This window comes from Salmo salar, chromosome 15 (assembly GCF_965601325.2).
Source record: "Salmo salar chromosome 15, fSalSal1, whole genome shotgun sequence".
Lineage (NCBI taxonomy): Eukaryota > Metazoa > Chordata > Actinopteri > Salmoniformes > Salmonidae > Salmo > Salmo salar.
Window position 1 is genome coordinate 76,620,803 of NC_138305.1, and position 17,592 is coordinate 76,638,394.

Genomic DNA, 17,592 nt, shown 5'->3' on the forward strand with positions numbered 1-17,592 from the left:
ACTGTAAGTCGCTCTGGATAAGAGCGTCTGCTAAATTACTCAAATGTAAAAATGTAAAATGTAACCAACAACTGTAATGATGTATTTGAGAGACAACAAGGGCTATTTATGTTTTCAATAAACATTCGCGACGAAATATAGTTTACATGTTGTCGACAAAACCCTGTCTGTTTTGCCCCATAGTTGCGCATGCATCGGTTTTGTTGCTAAACAACCAACCTGTCTATTGCTGAGTGGAATAATTTACATGGCACTTAGGGACGAATCCTAACATCCACTTCATCAATGCATGACTAAATGAAAATGTGGCTTGAATTTGATTCGGCCCTTACAATTAAATATTAAAGCACCATAATAAACAACGGTTAGAAATGCAGAATGAGATGCATGTTCATCGATGGCCATATTCTGATGTGAAACATAGTCACGTAACTTGAAATCAATCTGAGCACTGGAAACTAGAAGTTTCTCACAATGTCTCTAGTAAAGTATCCGTACATATTGTCACAGACAGGCCCTAAAGTTTTGTCCGGGTCCTATACTGTAGCCTATGCGCTGTCGCAGCCAACTCTTACATGTTTGGCATGAAAATGAACTAACACAGTGAGGAGTTGGCTAAAGCACCAACAGACTGAACCACCACTAGGCTATCAATGTTTTATATGTTCCTCACCAATGAAGACATGGAATGAATGAATGAAATATGTTTCTCTCCCCCAGAGTATGCATGAAGAGGGCTGTCACGTGGAGGAGGGCAAGGTTTTCATCGCCACCCAGGGCTGCCTACAGAACACTGTGGTGGACTTCTGGAAGATGGTCTACCAGGAGAACACACATGTCATTGTCATGACCACCAAGGAGATGGAGAGAGGACGGGTGAGGTCATAGAAATAGAATGTAGAACGGGCGATATCGGTCTCGTCTATGGAACCACTTACATTCCTCTGTGGTGTGGATCCGTTTGCTCTTTTCAACAAAAACAATGTTCAGAGAACGAAATATAATTACTAGATCAGGCGTTCCTATTCAAGTCAGTATAATGTAATACTACACTGAACAAAAACGCAACATGCAACAATTTTACTGAGTTACAGTTCATATAAGGAAATCAGTCAATTGAAATAAATTCATTCACATGACTGGGAATACAGATATGCATCTGTTGGTCACAGATACCTTAAAAAAAAGTTAGGGGTGTGGATCAGAAAACCAGACCAGTATCTGGTGTGACCACCATTTGCCTCTTGCAGCGTGACACATCTCCTTCGCATAGAGCTGATCAGGCTGTTGATTGTGGCCTGTGGAATGTTGTCCCACTTCTCCTCAATGGCTTGGCGAAGTTGCTGGATATGGGAGGGAACTGGAACATGCTGTTGTCCACGTCGATCCAGAGCATCCCAAACATGCTCAATGGGTGACATGTCTGGTGAGTATGCAGGCCATGGAAGAACTTTGCCATTTTCAGCTTCCAGGAATTGTGTACAGATCCATGCGACATGGGGATGTGCATTATTATGCTGAAACATGAGGTGATGGTGGCGGATGAATGGCACGACAACGGGCCTCAGGGTCTCATCATGGTATCCCTGTGCACTGAAATTGCCATCGATAAAATGCAGTTGTGTTCCTTGTCTGTAGTTTATGCCTGTCCATACCATAACCCCACCACCACCATGGGGCACTCAAAATGTTGACATCAGCAAACCGCTCGCCCACACAACGCCATACACGCTTTCTACCATCTGCCCGGTACAGTTGAAACCGGGATTCATCTGTGAAGAGCACTTCCAGCATGCCAGTGGCCATTGAAAGTGAGCATTTGCCCACTGAAGTCGGTTACGACACCGAACTGCTGTCAGGTCAAGATCCTGATGAGGATGACAAATTCTTCAGTTGTGCAAATCCACAGTTTTATCAACTTTCCGGGTGGCTGGTCTCAGATGATCCTGCAGGTGAATAAGCCCAGATGTGGGGGTCCTGGGCTGGCGTGGTTACACGTGGTCTGTGGTTGTGAGGCCGGTTGGACGTACTGCAAAATTCTCTAAAATGATGTGGGAGGCAGCTTAAATGTTTATATTTTACATGCAATAATTACAATTATTTTACTGAGTTACAGTTCATATAAGGATATCAGTCATTTGAAATAAATTAATTAAGCCCTAATCTATGGATTTCACATGACTGGGCAGGCCCACCCACTTGGGAGCCAGGCCCAGCCAATCCAAGTGGAATTTATTACAGACAGAAATACTTCTAAGTTTCATCAGTTTTTTGGTGACTGATCTCAGACAATCCCACAGGGGAAGAAGCCGGATGTGGAGGTCCTGGGCTGGCGTGGTTACACGTGGTCTGCGATTGTGAGGCCGGTTGGACGTACTGCCAAATTCTCTAAAACGACTTTGGAGGCGGCTTATGGAAAAGAAATGAACATTCAATTCTCTGGCAACAGCTCTGGGGGACATTCCTGCAGTCAGCATGCCAATTACATGCTCCCTCAAAACTTGAGACATCTGTGGAATTGTGTTGTGTGACAAAACTGCCCCTTTTAGAGTGGCCTTTTATTGTCCCCAGCACAAGGTGCACCTGTGTAATGATCATGCTGTTCAATTAGCTTCTTGATATGCCGTAACTGTCAGGTGGATGGATTATCTTGGCAAAGGAAAAATGCTCACTACTAGGGATGTAAACACATTTGTGCACAAAATGTGAGATAAATAAGCTTTTTGTGTGTTTGAAAAATGTCTGGGATCTTTTATTTCAGTTCATGAAACATGGGACCAACACTTTACATATTGCATTTATATTTTTGTTCAGTATGTATATTTTTGGTATTTTTTATTCTAGGAGTGGAGGTGAGCGATTGGGGGGGGGGGGGGTCAGGATTACCAGGATAGTATGACAGCTAAGGTGATTGTAAAGCTGCTTGAGAAGAAAAGTTGGGCCTTCTAGATTGTCTAATGCTCCACTTTGTCCTCATCAGAACAAGTGTGTGCGCTACTGGCCTGACCTCAATGCCACTAAGGAGTTTGGGAAAGTGTGTGTGAAGAACGTGGAGGAGCGTCCAGCTCAGGACTACATCCTGAGGGAACTGGAGGTGACGCGTTTGGACAGGGTAAGACAGCCCCTTGTAGTGACCACATAAATCAAAGGAGGATCTTTATAAAAGTAGTCTGTTTTAGTATGGCACATTCTTTCACAATAAGCCCACTTCTGCTGGGGGCTTGATTTAAGTATAACTTTCTGGTTGTATGAAATTGAATTTATAATGGACAGGTATCACATGGGCCATTTCTGATTGACCGCTGTTAAAATTGGAGTTATGCATTATTTTGCAGCCCACTTTACCTGATATTTCCGTAGAAATTGTAAGCTAGTATGGTGAATTTTTTACATAACAATAACATAGTTAAATCATTTTTTTATTAATTGAAGTTAGAACAATAAAGCGCCTGTTTTTATCACAGAGTGTCTTACCAAGACCTAGCAAATACCAGGTAAAACACATGCTGGAATAGGCCTGTAAACTGTAGCGCTGACTCTCCCAATCTGCAGAGGGAGCCGATGAGGTATATCTGGCACTACCAGTACCTGAGCTGGCCTGACCACGGTGTTCCCAACGAGCCTGGGGGCGTGCTCAGCTTCCTGGAGCAGGTCAACCGCACACAGAGCACCATTCAAGACACCGGGCCCATTGTGGTCCACTGCAGGTAAAACACACAGGGTGCACACATTGTGACAGACAGCATGTATCAGACACAACACCTCTCCAAGCCCTATTGACATAACATCAGTCATAACAAACGCCTAAATGCCTGCACCACGGTGACCGGGGCTGTTTGACATGACCATTCTTATTTGTTATGTTTGGCAGAACATGAAGCTAGAATTATAGGTGTAGTAGTCTAGGACAGTCTACAAGGGTCCAGGGGCATCAGTTGGGTATGGCAGGGCAGTCACCATACCCTAGCTCAAGACCATACATGTAAAAGTATGCTACAAAAAAGTACACTAAAATCATTCCAATCCCGATTTAAACGCAACGGCTGTTTTAGCATATTGTTTGAGTGGCTGTCTTTAGGACCATGCGGAGCATCGCTCAGAGAGAGGATGCCAACCTGTGCACCTTTCTTGCAAAGAGCAGAGACAGTGCCTGAGAATTTACTTTACTCGTCAGCCACTTAGGGAGTGGGCCGATTTGCTTTGAATTTGATGTCGGCATTTGAACTCGGCCTTGTAAGCCTGCGTGCAATAGGCTAGGGGAAGATAAGCTTCCCTTAAAATAAATAGAATTACATTTGCAAAAAAAATTGCTATATAATGACTCAATCCTATACAGAAATAAATGAAATAGTTCAAAATATTACACCAGAGAGTGTGATTTGGCCACAGAGGATCATTAGCTTCTTTTAGAAATGAGCTGTGGATTGTTTTAAGTACACTCATGGCGAATAGCCTACCAAATAGCCTCGTGTTTTAGTTGCAGCAGTCACTGAAAAGCAGTTAAATAGGCTTAGGCCTAGAGAACGGGAAGCATAGAAATAGTGCACATAGAACATAACTACCTCTTCTTAGACTTGCTTTCAATGACATTGCCCACAGATCTATAACTAACAGCTTTAAGCATTGCACTGGTACTGCTATTACTGTACCTCAATTCCACTTCACAAAGCTTGCCTTTCCTTCTCATTTAGCTGCTGTCACTTGCCTTTCTCTGCCATTTTTGCAACTGTTAACAACGATGACGTAGTGGTGGAGAGTCTACTCCAAAATAATGTATTCTTCGAATTCCGTGTCGACTCCCATTTCTGAGTGTCAAGATTCAGTTCCACTAGGAATCGACTCCTAAGATTCTGTATTTTTTGAAAGGAGGAGAGGGATTAGTTGCCGTTCTTCTGAGAACATGACCGCTAACATCTTTCATAGCGAGCTAGTGAGGGACAGAGAGAGAGGGTAGGGACACAGTATAGGCAGGTTGGCCACCAGACAGACAGAGTCAGAACTGTGCACTGGGCATATCTATCATCAATACAAAAAAGCTGTACCAAATGGAATGTTGTATCTCGCAATTTCTTGGCTTGCAATGTCTCGCAACTTCAGTAAAGCAGGGCCTATCATCAATTAATAGGCTAGGATATTGAGATGAGTGAGATGCAACACTTTACTCTCACGCAGTCACACCCAGTATCTGCCCATGTGTAGGGCACCAAAACAGTGGAGAAGTTCAGCCTCTCGCTTCAACACTTAGTTGTTGCGGAAATTGACCCACTCACTATGCTGTTTACTTTCTGCTTCTTATCGTTTTAGCTTTAAATGACACAACTTTCCCCAGGCCTTCATAGCTTATTGTCTAGTTAGGCTATAACACGGAAAATAATATGTTTTGTGTTAACTGCATTGTGATTTATATTTTGTGGGCAAAAAAACATCGTTTTTTTGGATAGGGATTTGTCTTAATGTTAAGGATCCCAATTTTGTTTAAACATTTTAACGTTTAAGTTATATATTTTATTTTCACAAGCATAAACTGAACTGTCTTTCATATAGATTTGTTAATATTTAGAAGTGTAACTTATTATTAGTGTAGGAGTCCTCAGGAACACATGCCCAAAATTCTACTTGGAACTTTAGCGGAATAGCAGTATGTCTGTTATGAAAATGACACCATATTGTCTCCTTTGTCTTTCTAGTGCAGGAATCGGGAGAACAGGCACCATCATTGTCATTGATATTCTCATTGACATCATCAACAGACAAGGTAAGAGAATGTTGAACTTTCAAACATGACGGTTCTGTCATCAGTCTTATCCAAACATGACGGTTCTGACATCAGTCCTATCCAAACATGATGGTTCTGACATCAGTCCTATCCAAACATGACGGTTCTGACATCAGTCCTATCCAAACATGACGGTTCTGACATCAGTCCTATCCAAACATGACGGTTCTGACATCAGTCCTATCCAAACATGATGGTTCTGACATCAGTCCTATCCAAACATGACGGTTCTGACATCAGTCCTATCCAAACATGATGGTTCTGACATCAGTCTTATCCAAACATGACGGTTCTGACATCAGTCCTATCCAAACATGACGGTTCTGACATCAGTCCTATCCAAACATGACGGTTCTGACATCAGTCCTATCCAAACATGACGGTTCTGACATCAGTCCTATCCAAACATGATGGTTCTGACATCAGTCCTATCCAAACATGATGGTTCTGACATCAGTCCTATCCAAACATGACGGTTCTGACATCAGTCCTATCCAAACATGATGGTTCTGACATCAGTCCTATCCAAACATGATGGTTCTGACATCAGTCCTATCCAAACATGACGGTTCTGTCATCAGTCCTATCCAAACATGATGGTTCTGACATCAGTCCTATCCAAACATGACGGTTCTGACATCAGTCCTATCCAAACATGACGGTTCTGACATCAGTCCTATCCAAACATGACGGTTCTGACATCAGTCCTATCCAAACATGATGGTTCTGACATCAGTCCTATCCAAACATGACGGTTCTGACATCAGTCCTATCCAAACATGACGGTTCTGACATCAGTCTTATCCAAACATGACGGTTCTGACATCAGTCCTATCCAAACATGACGGTTCTGACATCAGTCCTATCCAAACATGACGGTTCTGACATCAGTCCTATCCAAACATGACGGTTCTGACATCAGTCCTATCCAAACATGACGGTTCTGACATCAGTCCTATCCAAACATGACGGTTCTGACATCAGTCCTATCCAAAAATGATGGTTCTGACATCAGTCCTATCCAAACATGATGGTTCTGACATCAGTCCTATCCAAACATGATGGTTCTGACATCAGTCCTATCCAAACATGATGGTTCTGACATCAGTCCTATCCAAACGTTACCGCTAATAAAATCAGTCATATCCAAACATTACCGCACTGACATCAATCCTATCCAAATGTTATAACTTTGATATCAGTCCTATCTAAACGTTACTGCTCTGAGATCCAGTCTTGGGATCGATCTGCATGTAGTAGGTATTAGTGTATCCATGCTAAATATGCTGCCTTTTGACCTTTTGTGCTTGCGTGTGTTTCAGGATTAGACTGTGACATCGACATCCCTAAGACCATCCAGAGGGTTCGTCAGCAGCGGTCAGGCATGGTGCAGACAGAGGCCCAGTATAAGTTCATCTACATGGCTGTCCAGCAGTACATTGACACGGCACAGAAGAGACTGGAGGAGGAGCAGGTACCTACCAAACACAGTAGTAGGAGTAGTGGAATTAGTTATACTATAATATTGCCACTACAGTAGTAGTTTCATTTGAAAGGTTCCAGTAACTACCACACACACTAACAGTATTATCGCAGTACATGATTTCAAGAGTGACTGCCTTACAGTTGGAGCCCCAAGCATTATATGATAGCTTCATTCAAAGGAACAATCAAGATAAACCCGAGATACAGGTAGTACATTTCATGGTGTCAACCAGCTAAGCAAGTTGGCCAGGTGCCTGTTATGTTATCTTGCCTCAATGTTTCAATGATAATCTTATTTTTCAAGCTAAAATAATATAGTTTATTGTGGCTGCTTTCATTGCAGAGGAATAAGACAAAGGAGAGGGAGTACTCCAATATCAAATACCCCCAGATGACCAACGCTCGGTCAAAACCCAACATGACCTGTGTGTCACGCTCCTCCTCTGTGTGAGTAGCCCTGCAAATACACACTGCTCATATAGTACACAGGCAAACACTGTTTTATTCTCTCTAAATACACACTACCGCTGTCATCTATATCATTCCATCCAAATTCAATAAACATTGTCCGAATGAACATGAATCGGAATTTCATCTCACCATGTTTTGTCTGTGTGTGTGCGTGCCTGCGTGCGTGCGTGCGTGTGTCCATTTTTGTGTGATGCAGGGTGACAAACGACGACCCGTCCGCTGTGTATGAGAACCTGAACATCAAGAACCCAAGTACCTCTGGGAACAGCAGTAACACCAGGAAGTAAAAGTTCAGCCACAGACCTCTGCCTCTCTCAACCTCTCTGTGAGTGTTAAATTACTGTGGCTTGTTTAGTAATAAATTATAGAAGACATTATAAAGGATCATACCTGCTTATAACAAGTTACAAAGCATCATACCGGCATACCTAAGTAAAGTGTTATTGTTATTTTCTTAGCTAAATCATTCCTAACTTTTTGTTGAGGAACTGCTCCATATAATTGCTCTATTTGATATACAGGGTTAGGGAATAACGGATTACATGTACAAAAAAAAGGGTAATCCATTACGTTACCAGCAAAGATATTGTAATCAGATTACAGATACTTTTGAAAAACCAGATGATTACTTCTAGGATTACTTTTAAATTCACTTTTACTTTTAAAGGTGGTTGTCAAAAAGAAAAACACCTTTCTGTTTTCTCAATTACATTCAAATCAGTTTAAGTTTGTTCCGCCTGAGCGAATGCGTCAAATGCGTTTGATGGATCGCGGGGAAAAGAGCAGGAATAGACGTTTATAGGCTACAGTCCAAGCTATGTCTTTCAATGGTGAGACTGCTGTCTGCATCCAAAGATTATCCAATTTGAATAAACGCTTAGAGGTAAGGACGACAGCAGTGGTGTAGCCTACGGGCGATACGGATATCACTTATTATTGATAGCTACATAGCGCATTGATGTGAATCACACTGCTGCTCTCTCATTTAGCTATTTGCACCTTGCGGATTGTGGTTGTTGTGGATGGCTCATCACAAATGTATTTCTGTATTTAATCCCAATAATGGTTGATTTTAAAAAGTTTAAGCTGCCTATAAATCCTTGTTTTTGAGACCAGTGGACAGCCAGTGAAAAATGTTCCTCCCAACACCTCCGTGGTATTGTGCTCCATACTAGTTTAATTTACGAAGACCACGAGTGGGGCTTTTATTGCGCAATGTAATTCATGCTGATAAATAAAATAATCCATAGGCCTAATGGACACATGCTCAAACTTGCACACTTTTGATAGACTGCAAATTATCGAGATATCAAAGTGTCACCAATAGAGATCGTATTAAATCCTTAGATCCTGGGCGGCAGGTAGCCTAGCGGTTAGAGTGTTGGGCCAGTAACCGAAAGGTCGCTGGTTCGAATACCCGAGCCGACAAGGTGAAAAATCTGTTCACGTGCCTTTGAGCAAGGCACTTAACCCAAATGTGCTCCAGGAGTGACCTACTTCTATGACTGACCCTGTAAAACAACACATTTCACTGCAGCAATCTGGTGTATGTGACAATAAAAAAAATGTGTTTAAAATAATTAGGTATTCTAATTCCTAATCCTATGGTGTCACCAACTAAAACATAAACAATAAGCCTATAGCAAATTGCGCTTTTGCCGTACCTTTTTCACATGCAAATAGCACTTTTCGGTAGTGCTCAAAGCATGCCATTCCATGACAGCAGCCTTTATTTTTCAACTCAAAGCAATGAGCCCAATCAGTTCTCCATGACAACAAAATCATAAACAACAGAGTAGGCTAATAAGCTATGCTCAGGTAAAACAATTTGGCTAATCTATATTTCCATATTTCTAAGTCGTATTCTTGAAGATTAAGGGGTATTAAATGAATTGGAATGACTGGAAATCTGACAGACTTTTTAATGTAAAAATCGAGCCTAATCGTATTATCTGTGGTAGAAAGAAATTGGTTAGAAGAAGCCTAGATTTGAAGTCGGAAGTTTACATACACCTTAGCCAAATACATTTAAACTCAGTTTTTCACAATTCCTGACATTTAATCCTAGTAAAAAAGTCCCTGTCTTAGGTCAGTTAGGATCACCACTTTATTTTAAGAATGTGAAATGTCAGAATAATAGTAGAGTGATATATTTCAGCTTTTATTTCTTTCATCACATTCCCAGTGGGTCAGAAGTTTATATACACTCAATTAGTATTTGGTAGCATTGCCTTTAAACTGTTTAACTTGGGTCAAATGTTTCGGGTAGCCTTTCACAAGCTTCCCACAGTAAGTTGGTTGAATTTTGGCCCATTCCTCCTGACAGAGCTGGTGTAACTGAGTCAGGTTTGTAGGCCTCCTTGCTTGCACAAGCTTTTTCAGTTCTGCCCACAAATCTTCTATAGGCTTGAGGTCAGGGCTTTGTGATGGCCACTCCGATATCTTGACTTTGTTGTCCTTAAGCCATTTTGCCACAACTTTGGAAGTATGCTTTGGGTCATTGTCCATTTGGAAGACCCATTTGCGACCAAGCTTTAACTTCCCGACTGATGTCTTGAGATGTTGCTTCAATATATCCACATAAATGTCCTTCCTCATGATGCCATCTATTTTGTGAAGTGCACCAGTCCCTCCTGCAGCAAAGCACCCCCACAACATGATGCTGCCACCCCTGTGCTTCACGGTTGGGATGGTGTTCTTCGGCTTGCAAGCCTCTCCCTTTTTCCTCCAAACATAATGATGGTCATTATGGCAAAACAGTTATATTTTTGTTTCATCAGACCAGAGGACATTTCTCCAAAAAGTACAATCTTTGTCCCCATGTGCAGTTCCAAACCGTAGTCTGGCTTTTTTATGGCGGTTTTGGAGCAGTGGCTTTTTCCTTGCTGAGCAGCCTTTCAGGTTATGTTGAAATAGGACTACTTTTACTGTGGATATAGATACCTTTGTACCTGTTTCCTCCAGCATCTTCACAAGGTCCGTTGCTGTTGTTCTGGGATTGATTTGCACTTTTCGCACCAAAGAATGTTCATCTCTAGGAGACAGAACGCGTCTCCTTCCTGAGCGGTATGACGGCTGCGTGGTCCCATGGTGTTTATACTTGCGTACTATTGTTTGTACAGATGAACGTGGTACCTTCAGGCGTTTGGATTTTGCTCCCAAAGATGAACCAGACTTGTGGAGGTCTACAATTATTTTTCTGAGGTGTTGGCTGATTTCTTTTAATTTTCCAATGATGTCAAGCAAAAAGGCACTGAGTTTGAAGGAAGGCCTTGAAATACATCCACAGGTACACCTCCAATTGACTCAAATTATGTCAATTAGCTAGAAGCTTCTAAAGCCACGACATCATTTTCAGGAATTGTCCAAGCTGTTTAAATGCACAGTCAACTTAGTGTATGTAAACTTCTGACCCCCTGGAATTGTGATACAGTGAATTATAAGCGAAATAATCTGTCTGTAAACAATTGTTGGAAAAATTACTTGTGTCATGCACAAAGTAGATGTCTTAAACCGACTTGCCAAAACTATAGTTTGTTAACAATACATTTGTGGAGTGGTTGAAAAACAAGTTAAATGACTCCAACCTAAGTGTATTTAAACGTCCGACTTCAACTGTACATAACCAACCCATAAGTAAAACGCAACTATCATTTATGGCCAGCTATGTAAATGCTAACATTGATTTATCCTACAATAATGTCATTCAATTGGTAATATTCCTACATACATCTTCTAATACCTCTTTAGGGGAACACCATTTAAAAGTAACTAAAAGTAATCAGATTATATTCGAGTTTGGGTAATCCAAACGTTATATTACTGATTCCAAATTTGGCCAGGTAACTAACGGATTACATTTAGAAAGTAACCAACATTAAACAGCTTAATTAGTAATAGGAAAAATAATCATTATTGGCAAAGAAGATTTAAGAAGGCATTTTGTCTATTTTGGCAGAAATGTTCTTTGCATCATAAAAACGGTTTGCATAACAAACTACAACAACATACAGAAGATGTGGAGGTCAGGAGGTTATACAAGTTTAACAATGTGATTAAACTTAACATTTCAATCAGATTTAGCCCTCTTCAACTGAGTACAATGGTTACAGTAGAGCCGATATCTGAAAAAAACAATGCAAGTGGGGTGGGAAATGTTGTGTATGAGAATATACAGCAGTGTTATGCACATGGTGCATTGGTTAAATGTGCATGAACTTGTTCAGTGCATTATCAAAGAATGCATGTGTGTGATTGGTTATAACTGTCTTAATTGTTAGGTCCTCATTGGTTGTGGGCCTGGGATATATCCTCTGCTACCCTGAGAGCGGGCGCAGATGGAGAGATGTTAGCAAGCAGTTATGTCGTCTCAATCTGTCAAGTGTTAATAAACCATCATATTTGAGATGCACTTCTGCATACTGTTGGGTTCCTTTCAAGAGTTTCTAAAGATCCCGCTCCCTAAAAAGGGAACACCAAGGCAGGGTCAAACTGTGTCATTGTGTATATACGGGCTCCTTGGGTACTCGGGGAAATAAATAATCAAATCTCAACAGAATTTGACCCAGTAAACCTTCGAAAATACAGAACTCAGTGTCTACAGACAAGCAGTTGTTCTAGCAACACAGGACAGAAATGTCAGTGTTTTCCAATGAATTGGTTCCAGACATATTCCAGATGAGGGAAGACGTCACAAAAACACATACATTTTGCTATTGACTATCATAGTGATTCTAGTATTAATTAGGATGTCATGCGAACAACTGTTTGTTGTGTGCGTTTCTATGCAGAGTGGTTCTGTGTATGTCTAAAGTGGTGTGCCGTTGTGTGTGCTTCAGTTTCAACAGAGGTGCCGCTTCGCCAGCGCACCATGGGGGACCTGTGGAGCTCTGGCCCCTGACCCCCCTGGCAGTGGAACACCCCCCCCCCCCCTCCCCGCTGCCCTGCTGGCTGTCTGGAGCCTCCCTCTCCAAGGAGAGAGGGGTACAGCACAGTGCTCTTGTCCTTCTATCTCCACCCCCCATCTCCCCCTCTCTCTCTCTCTCTCTCTCTCTGAATGACTTCAAGTCTCTACAGCCTCTCCTGTCTCCAGACAAAGTGCCTCGTCTACAGACATGTCTGTAACCCCCGTATTTGGTCCCACAGTTGTTCCATCTCATCCCCTAACCCACCAACCAACCCAACAAATGTCCTTTGCTTATTTCTGTAGACTTTCGAACTAAATCGACACAAGAAACAAACAATGGTGTACTCAATGTTCAGGTGATGTTTTGCTCCATCGTGTTCAACCATGAATGGGGTGGACGGGACAAGAAAGGGTGAAGCTATGCCGTTTCTCTTTGCGCTGTTGGAATCCTCTCTCTCTCTCTCGCTCTCTCTCTCTCTCTCAATTCAATTCAAAGTGCTCTCTCACTCTCTCTGCTGGCTGTCATCTACTTGAACCAAAGACTCTAGCAATGTTCTGTTTTTGCTAGCAGCTGTCATTACTGCAGTGTTGAGTAATGGCGGGGAAACAGTGAAGCGATCTCCTACCACTGAGGCACTGGCACGGACAAGCAAAGTCCTTACACAACCCTTTCCCATGAAAGGCAAGAGGAAAGTCAGGATATTTTCAATGGGCCTTTGTCAGTGGGGAGCTGATTTGTTTATCTTATTGGTTCCACCGATGGTCTTTTGTGCCATGCTCATCTACTGTAGTGGTTCCATCATCACAGCTACTGAGAGCCTATTCAATCAAGGATAATGAGCTCCTCTCCGGACTCCATTTTGTTTCTTGTCCTGTGGTTGCTGGAAGGGGGGAGCTTGAAGCATCAATTAACTTGTGCAATTTTTCTATTTATTTAGTTTTAATCTGTGTCCTTTCAATTCATTCTTGTTTCTTTTCTTGTTATTATTGGTGTGATTTTGTAATGTACAGGACATGGTTTTTAATGTTAGTGCGGTATTACCTCTGAATAAAGAAAGATCCAATTCCATTATTATCAGTTGACAGAAAGCACAATTCTCTGAATTTGCAGTTGCTTTACAGATCCTGTTTTATATAAATTTTGAGGTCAACGTCAAACGATAAAATCGGTCGGATCTGCAGTCTTTCTCTCTCTGTGTAGGTTGTAACTCCCGTTGGTTTCAGCGAAGGTTTTCCTCCTAATCGAATGGCATAATAAACAGGGTTAAACATTTGCCAAGTGAGAGATAGACAAGGGTAGCAGAAAATGGGATAGAGGAGAAGAAATGTCAGGATGCTAGCCAGGCTGCCATCACTGAAGTCTTTATGAATATTACTGGGCCAGATGGCCTACAGCCCAAGATTAAAGAGTAGATTTGTCTCCAAAAAGTAATTTGCAAGATGGTTATAATCCTGGCTTGACTTTGTTTGGGGGAGTAAAAACCGACATCAGTGATGATGTCATATGAAGGGTGACACCACACAGCAAAGAGCCTTCAGTAATATATATATACACTGCTCAAAAAAATAAAGCGAACACTTAAACAACACAATGTAACTCCAAGTCAATCACACTTCTGTGAAATCAAACTGTCCACTTAGGAAGCAACACTGATTGACAATAAATTTCACATGCTGTTGTGCAAATGGAATAGACAGCAGGTGGAAATTATAGGCAATTAGCAAGACACCCCCAATAAAGGACTGGTTCTGCAGGTGGTGACCACAGACCACTTCTCAGTTCCTATGCTTCCTGGCTGATGTTTTGGTCACTTTTGAATGCTGGCGGTGCTTTCACTCTAGTGGTAGCATGAGACAGAGTCTACAACCCACACAAGTGGCTCAGGTAGTGCAGCTCATCCAGGATGGCACATCAATGCGAGCTGTGGCAAGAAGGTTTGCTGTGTCTGTCAGCGTAGTGTCCAGAGCATGGAGGCGCTACCAGGAGACAGGCCAGTACATCAGGAGACGTGGAGGAGGCCGTAGGAGGGCAACAACCCAGCAGCAGGACCGCTACCTCCGCCTTTGTGCAAGAAGGAGCAGGAGGAGCACTGCCAGAGCCCTGCAAAATGACCTCCAGCAGGCCACAAATGTGCATGTGTCTGCTCAAACGGTCAGAAACAGACTCCATGAGGGTGGTATGAGGGCCCGACATCCACAGGTGGGGGTTGTGCTTACAGCCCAACACCGTGCAGGACGTTTGGCATTTGCCAGAGAACACCAAGATTGGCAAATTCGCCACTGGCGCCCTGTGCTCTTCACAGATGAAAGCAGGTTCACACTGAGCACATGTGACAGACATGACAGAGTCTGGAGACGCCGTGGAGAACGTTCTGCTGCCTGCAACATCCTCCAGCATGACCGGTTTGGCGGTGGGTCAGTCATGGTGTGGGGTGGCATTTCTTTGGGGGGCCGCACAGCCCTCCATGTGCTCACCAGAGGTATCCTGACTGCCATTATGTACCGAGATGAGATCCTCAGACCCCTTGTGAGACCATATGCTGGTGCGGTTGGCCCTGGGTTCCTCCTAATGCAAGACAATGCTAGACCTCATGTGGCTGGAGTGTGTCAGCAGTTCCTGCAAGAGGAAGACATTGATGCTATGGACTGGCCCGCCCGTTCCCCAGACCTGAATCCAATTGAGCACATCTGGGACATCATGTCTCGCTCCATCCACCAACGCCACGTTGCACCACAGACTGTCCAGGAGTTGGCGGATGCTTTAGTCCAGGTCTGGGAGGAGATCCCTCAGGAGACCATCCGCCACCTCATCAGGAGCATGCCCAGGCGTTGTAGGGAGGTCATACAGGCACGTGGAGGCCACACACACTACTGAGCCTCATTTTGACTTGTTTTAAGGACATTACATCAAAGTTGGATCAGCCTGTAGTGTGGTTTTCCACTTTCATTTTGAGTGTGACTCCAAATCCAGACCTTCATGGGTTGATAAATTGGATTTCCATTGATTATTTTTGTGTGATTTTGTTGTCAGCACATTCAACTATGTAAAGAAAAAAGTATTTAATAAGATTATTTCATTCATTCAGATCTAGGATGTGTTATTTTAGTGTTCCCTTTATTTTTTTGAGCAGTATATATATATATATATATATATATATATATATATATATATATATATAATGGGCAGTGGCTTCTTAACTATTCTTAGCATTTTGCATAAAAATCTAATGTCTAAAGTGTTCACACTGGATTTAGCCAGCGGCTCAATGATGTCATCCTTTTGAGCGACCCTGCTGGTTGGCTACATAGAGGCTGTGCAGTGTCGTCTGCTGGTTGTGCAGAGCTGTTCTTGTGCATAGTGTTCAGGCCTTTCAACTAGGGCTTGACTACATCATCCCTTGCTCATCCTAACACCAGTGCAGTAACTTTCAGCAGTACTGAAAGTCTGATGTTTCAGTATTTCCCTTCAAATTATGTTTCAGTAACTCCGTTCTAAGTGTTATAGGACACATATTTCGCTGCAGTTTGGTTGTTGATATAATACTCATGCTATAAGTGGTATGCTATAAATGGTATGCTATCCTGAAGTGAACATTGAAAATCTTTGTCAAATGAACCTTCTCCATTGTTCAACTGTCTGCCGAACTTTCAATCTTGTCCAATGAATGAAAATTGAAATTTTTGGTTTCTATTTTCTTAGGCCTAGATTTGATCAGATCAAGCGTTAACCAGTGATAGCCGACACTCGCATAGCTGATGTTTTGGCGGTGTCGGCAAGTGGAACTGCATTGGAGCTGTCAAATCAGTGAACAGCTGCTCTTGTGATCATTGTCACAAAGCCACGCCTGTCCCACTCGCGTTAGTTCAGAAGGAGAACGTTTAGCCTACATAGAAATAATGACGCTCAAATTGAAAATCATTAAACAAAATAATGAGGGTTTCTATCAGCCTAATCGAGGTGTAGATTACATCTCACATTCCAGTCTTGGAACTCTTAATGTGACTCCCTGCAGCCAATGGCAATGTCCGCTTTATGTATAATGCTAGGAGCCACTTATGCATTTGACAGCTCTAACGCTGTTCCACCTCCAGCACCGCCAAAATGACTGCTGTGTGGATGTCGGCTAAATGGGATCTGATTTAATAGAGTCCTTTAATTATGTTGCACTGTTGTTGATGATGGTTTCTGTTGTATTTCACTTTGCCTCTAAGGGTCAAAACTTTGTATGATGTGGTGAAACATTGAGGGGTGAATCATACTTAGCTTAAAGATGAATTTTCATTTAGTTATGCATTGATGTCAGTGGGAGACTATGTGAAAATTTGACTAAAGTGAAAATTAGTGTTCGCTCTTAACACTTCAATACTTGAAATTCTATTCAAAATTGCTAAATCCTGTAGCTGCAGACTTGTGATCTGTGACTGTCAGGATGTCCATTGGCTGTTTTAAAAGAGTACAGCATGTTGACAGTCTGCTAGAAGTATTACATCAGTGTTGTATATTTTATTTTCATTTACTGAGGTGTTTCGAATTTTACATTTCCTGTTGGTGCATTTTATATTGTATAAGATTATTTGTTTGATTATTGTTATTATTTTTGTTTCTATTTGGTGTTATTACACCATTGATAATAACATAATGATAATGAATTGTCAGTTAAGCAGGTGTTCTTGAAAGTATACAGAAATTCTAAGAGTTATTTTATTTCTGCTCCTTAATTTACTTGAATATGATGTTGACATAGTTGGTTGCGATATGCCTGATTTGAGTAGGGGTATTCTGACTGTTCCTGTATTCAGATGAAGACTGTTTTTCCCTCTTGCACTGGCTCAGCCCAAACGCCTTCTGTCCAGGCTTATAGCGCTGATGCAATGAGAATGTCAGAAATGACAACAAAATGATTCAAAATGTTATAGTTTAATAAAAATCTATGAATGAAATATGTCAAGTGCC

The 17,592-nt window shown here is 42.0% G+C and overlaps 1 protein-coding gene across 3 annotated transcripts in view; it reads left to right on the plus strand.

The window, feature by feature from the left end:
- Positions 1–17,579, plus strand: part of LOC106572187 (tyrosine-protein phosphatase non-receptor type 11) — a 61,819-nt gene extending 44,240 nt beyond the window's left edge. For all 3 annotated transcript variants that reach the window (XM_014146127.3, XM_014146128.3, XM_014146129.3), the window contains exons 9-16: positions 721–876; positions 2,981–3,112; positions 3,553–3,707; positions 5,688–5,755; positions 7,099–7,250; positions 7,605–7,708; positions 7,929–8,057; positions 12,571–17,579. In XM_014146127.3, coding sequence (XP_014001602.1) covers positions 721–876; positions 2,981–3,112; positions 3,553–3,707; positions 5,688–5,755; positions 7,099–7,250; positions 7,605–7,708; positions 7,929–8,019 — 858 coding nt within the window. In that variant the 3' untranslated portion in view covers positions 8,020–8,057; positions 12,571–17,579. The remainder of the gene's footprint in view (positions 1–720; positions 877–2,980; positions 3,113–3,552; positions 3,708–5,687; positions 5,756–7,098; positions 7,251–7,604; positions 7,709–7,928; positions 8,058–12,570) is intronic.
- The last annotated feature ends 13 nt before the right edge of the window (positions 17,580–17,592 follow it).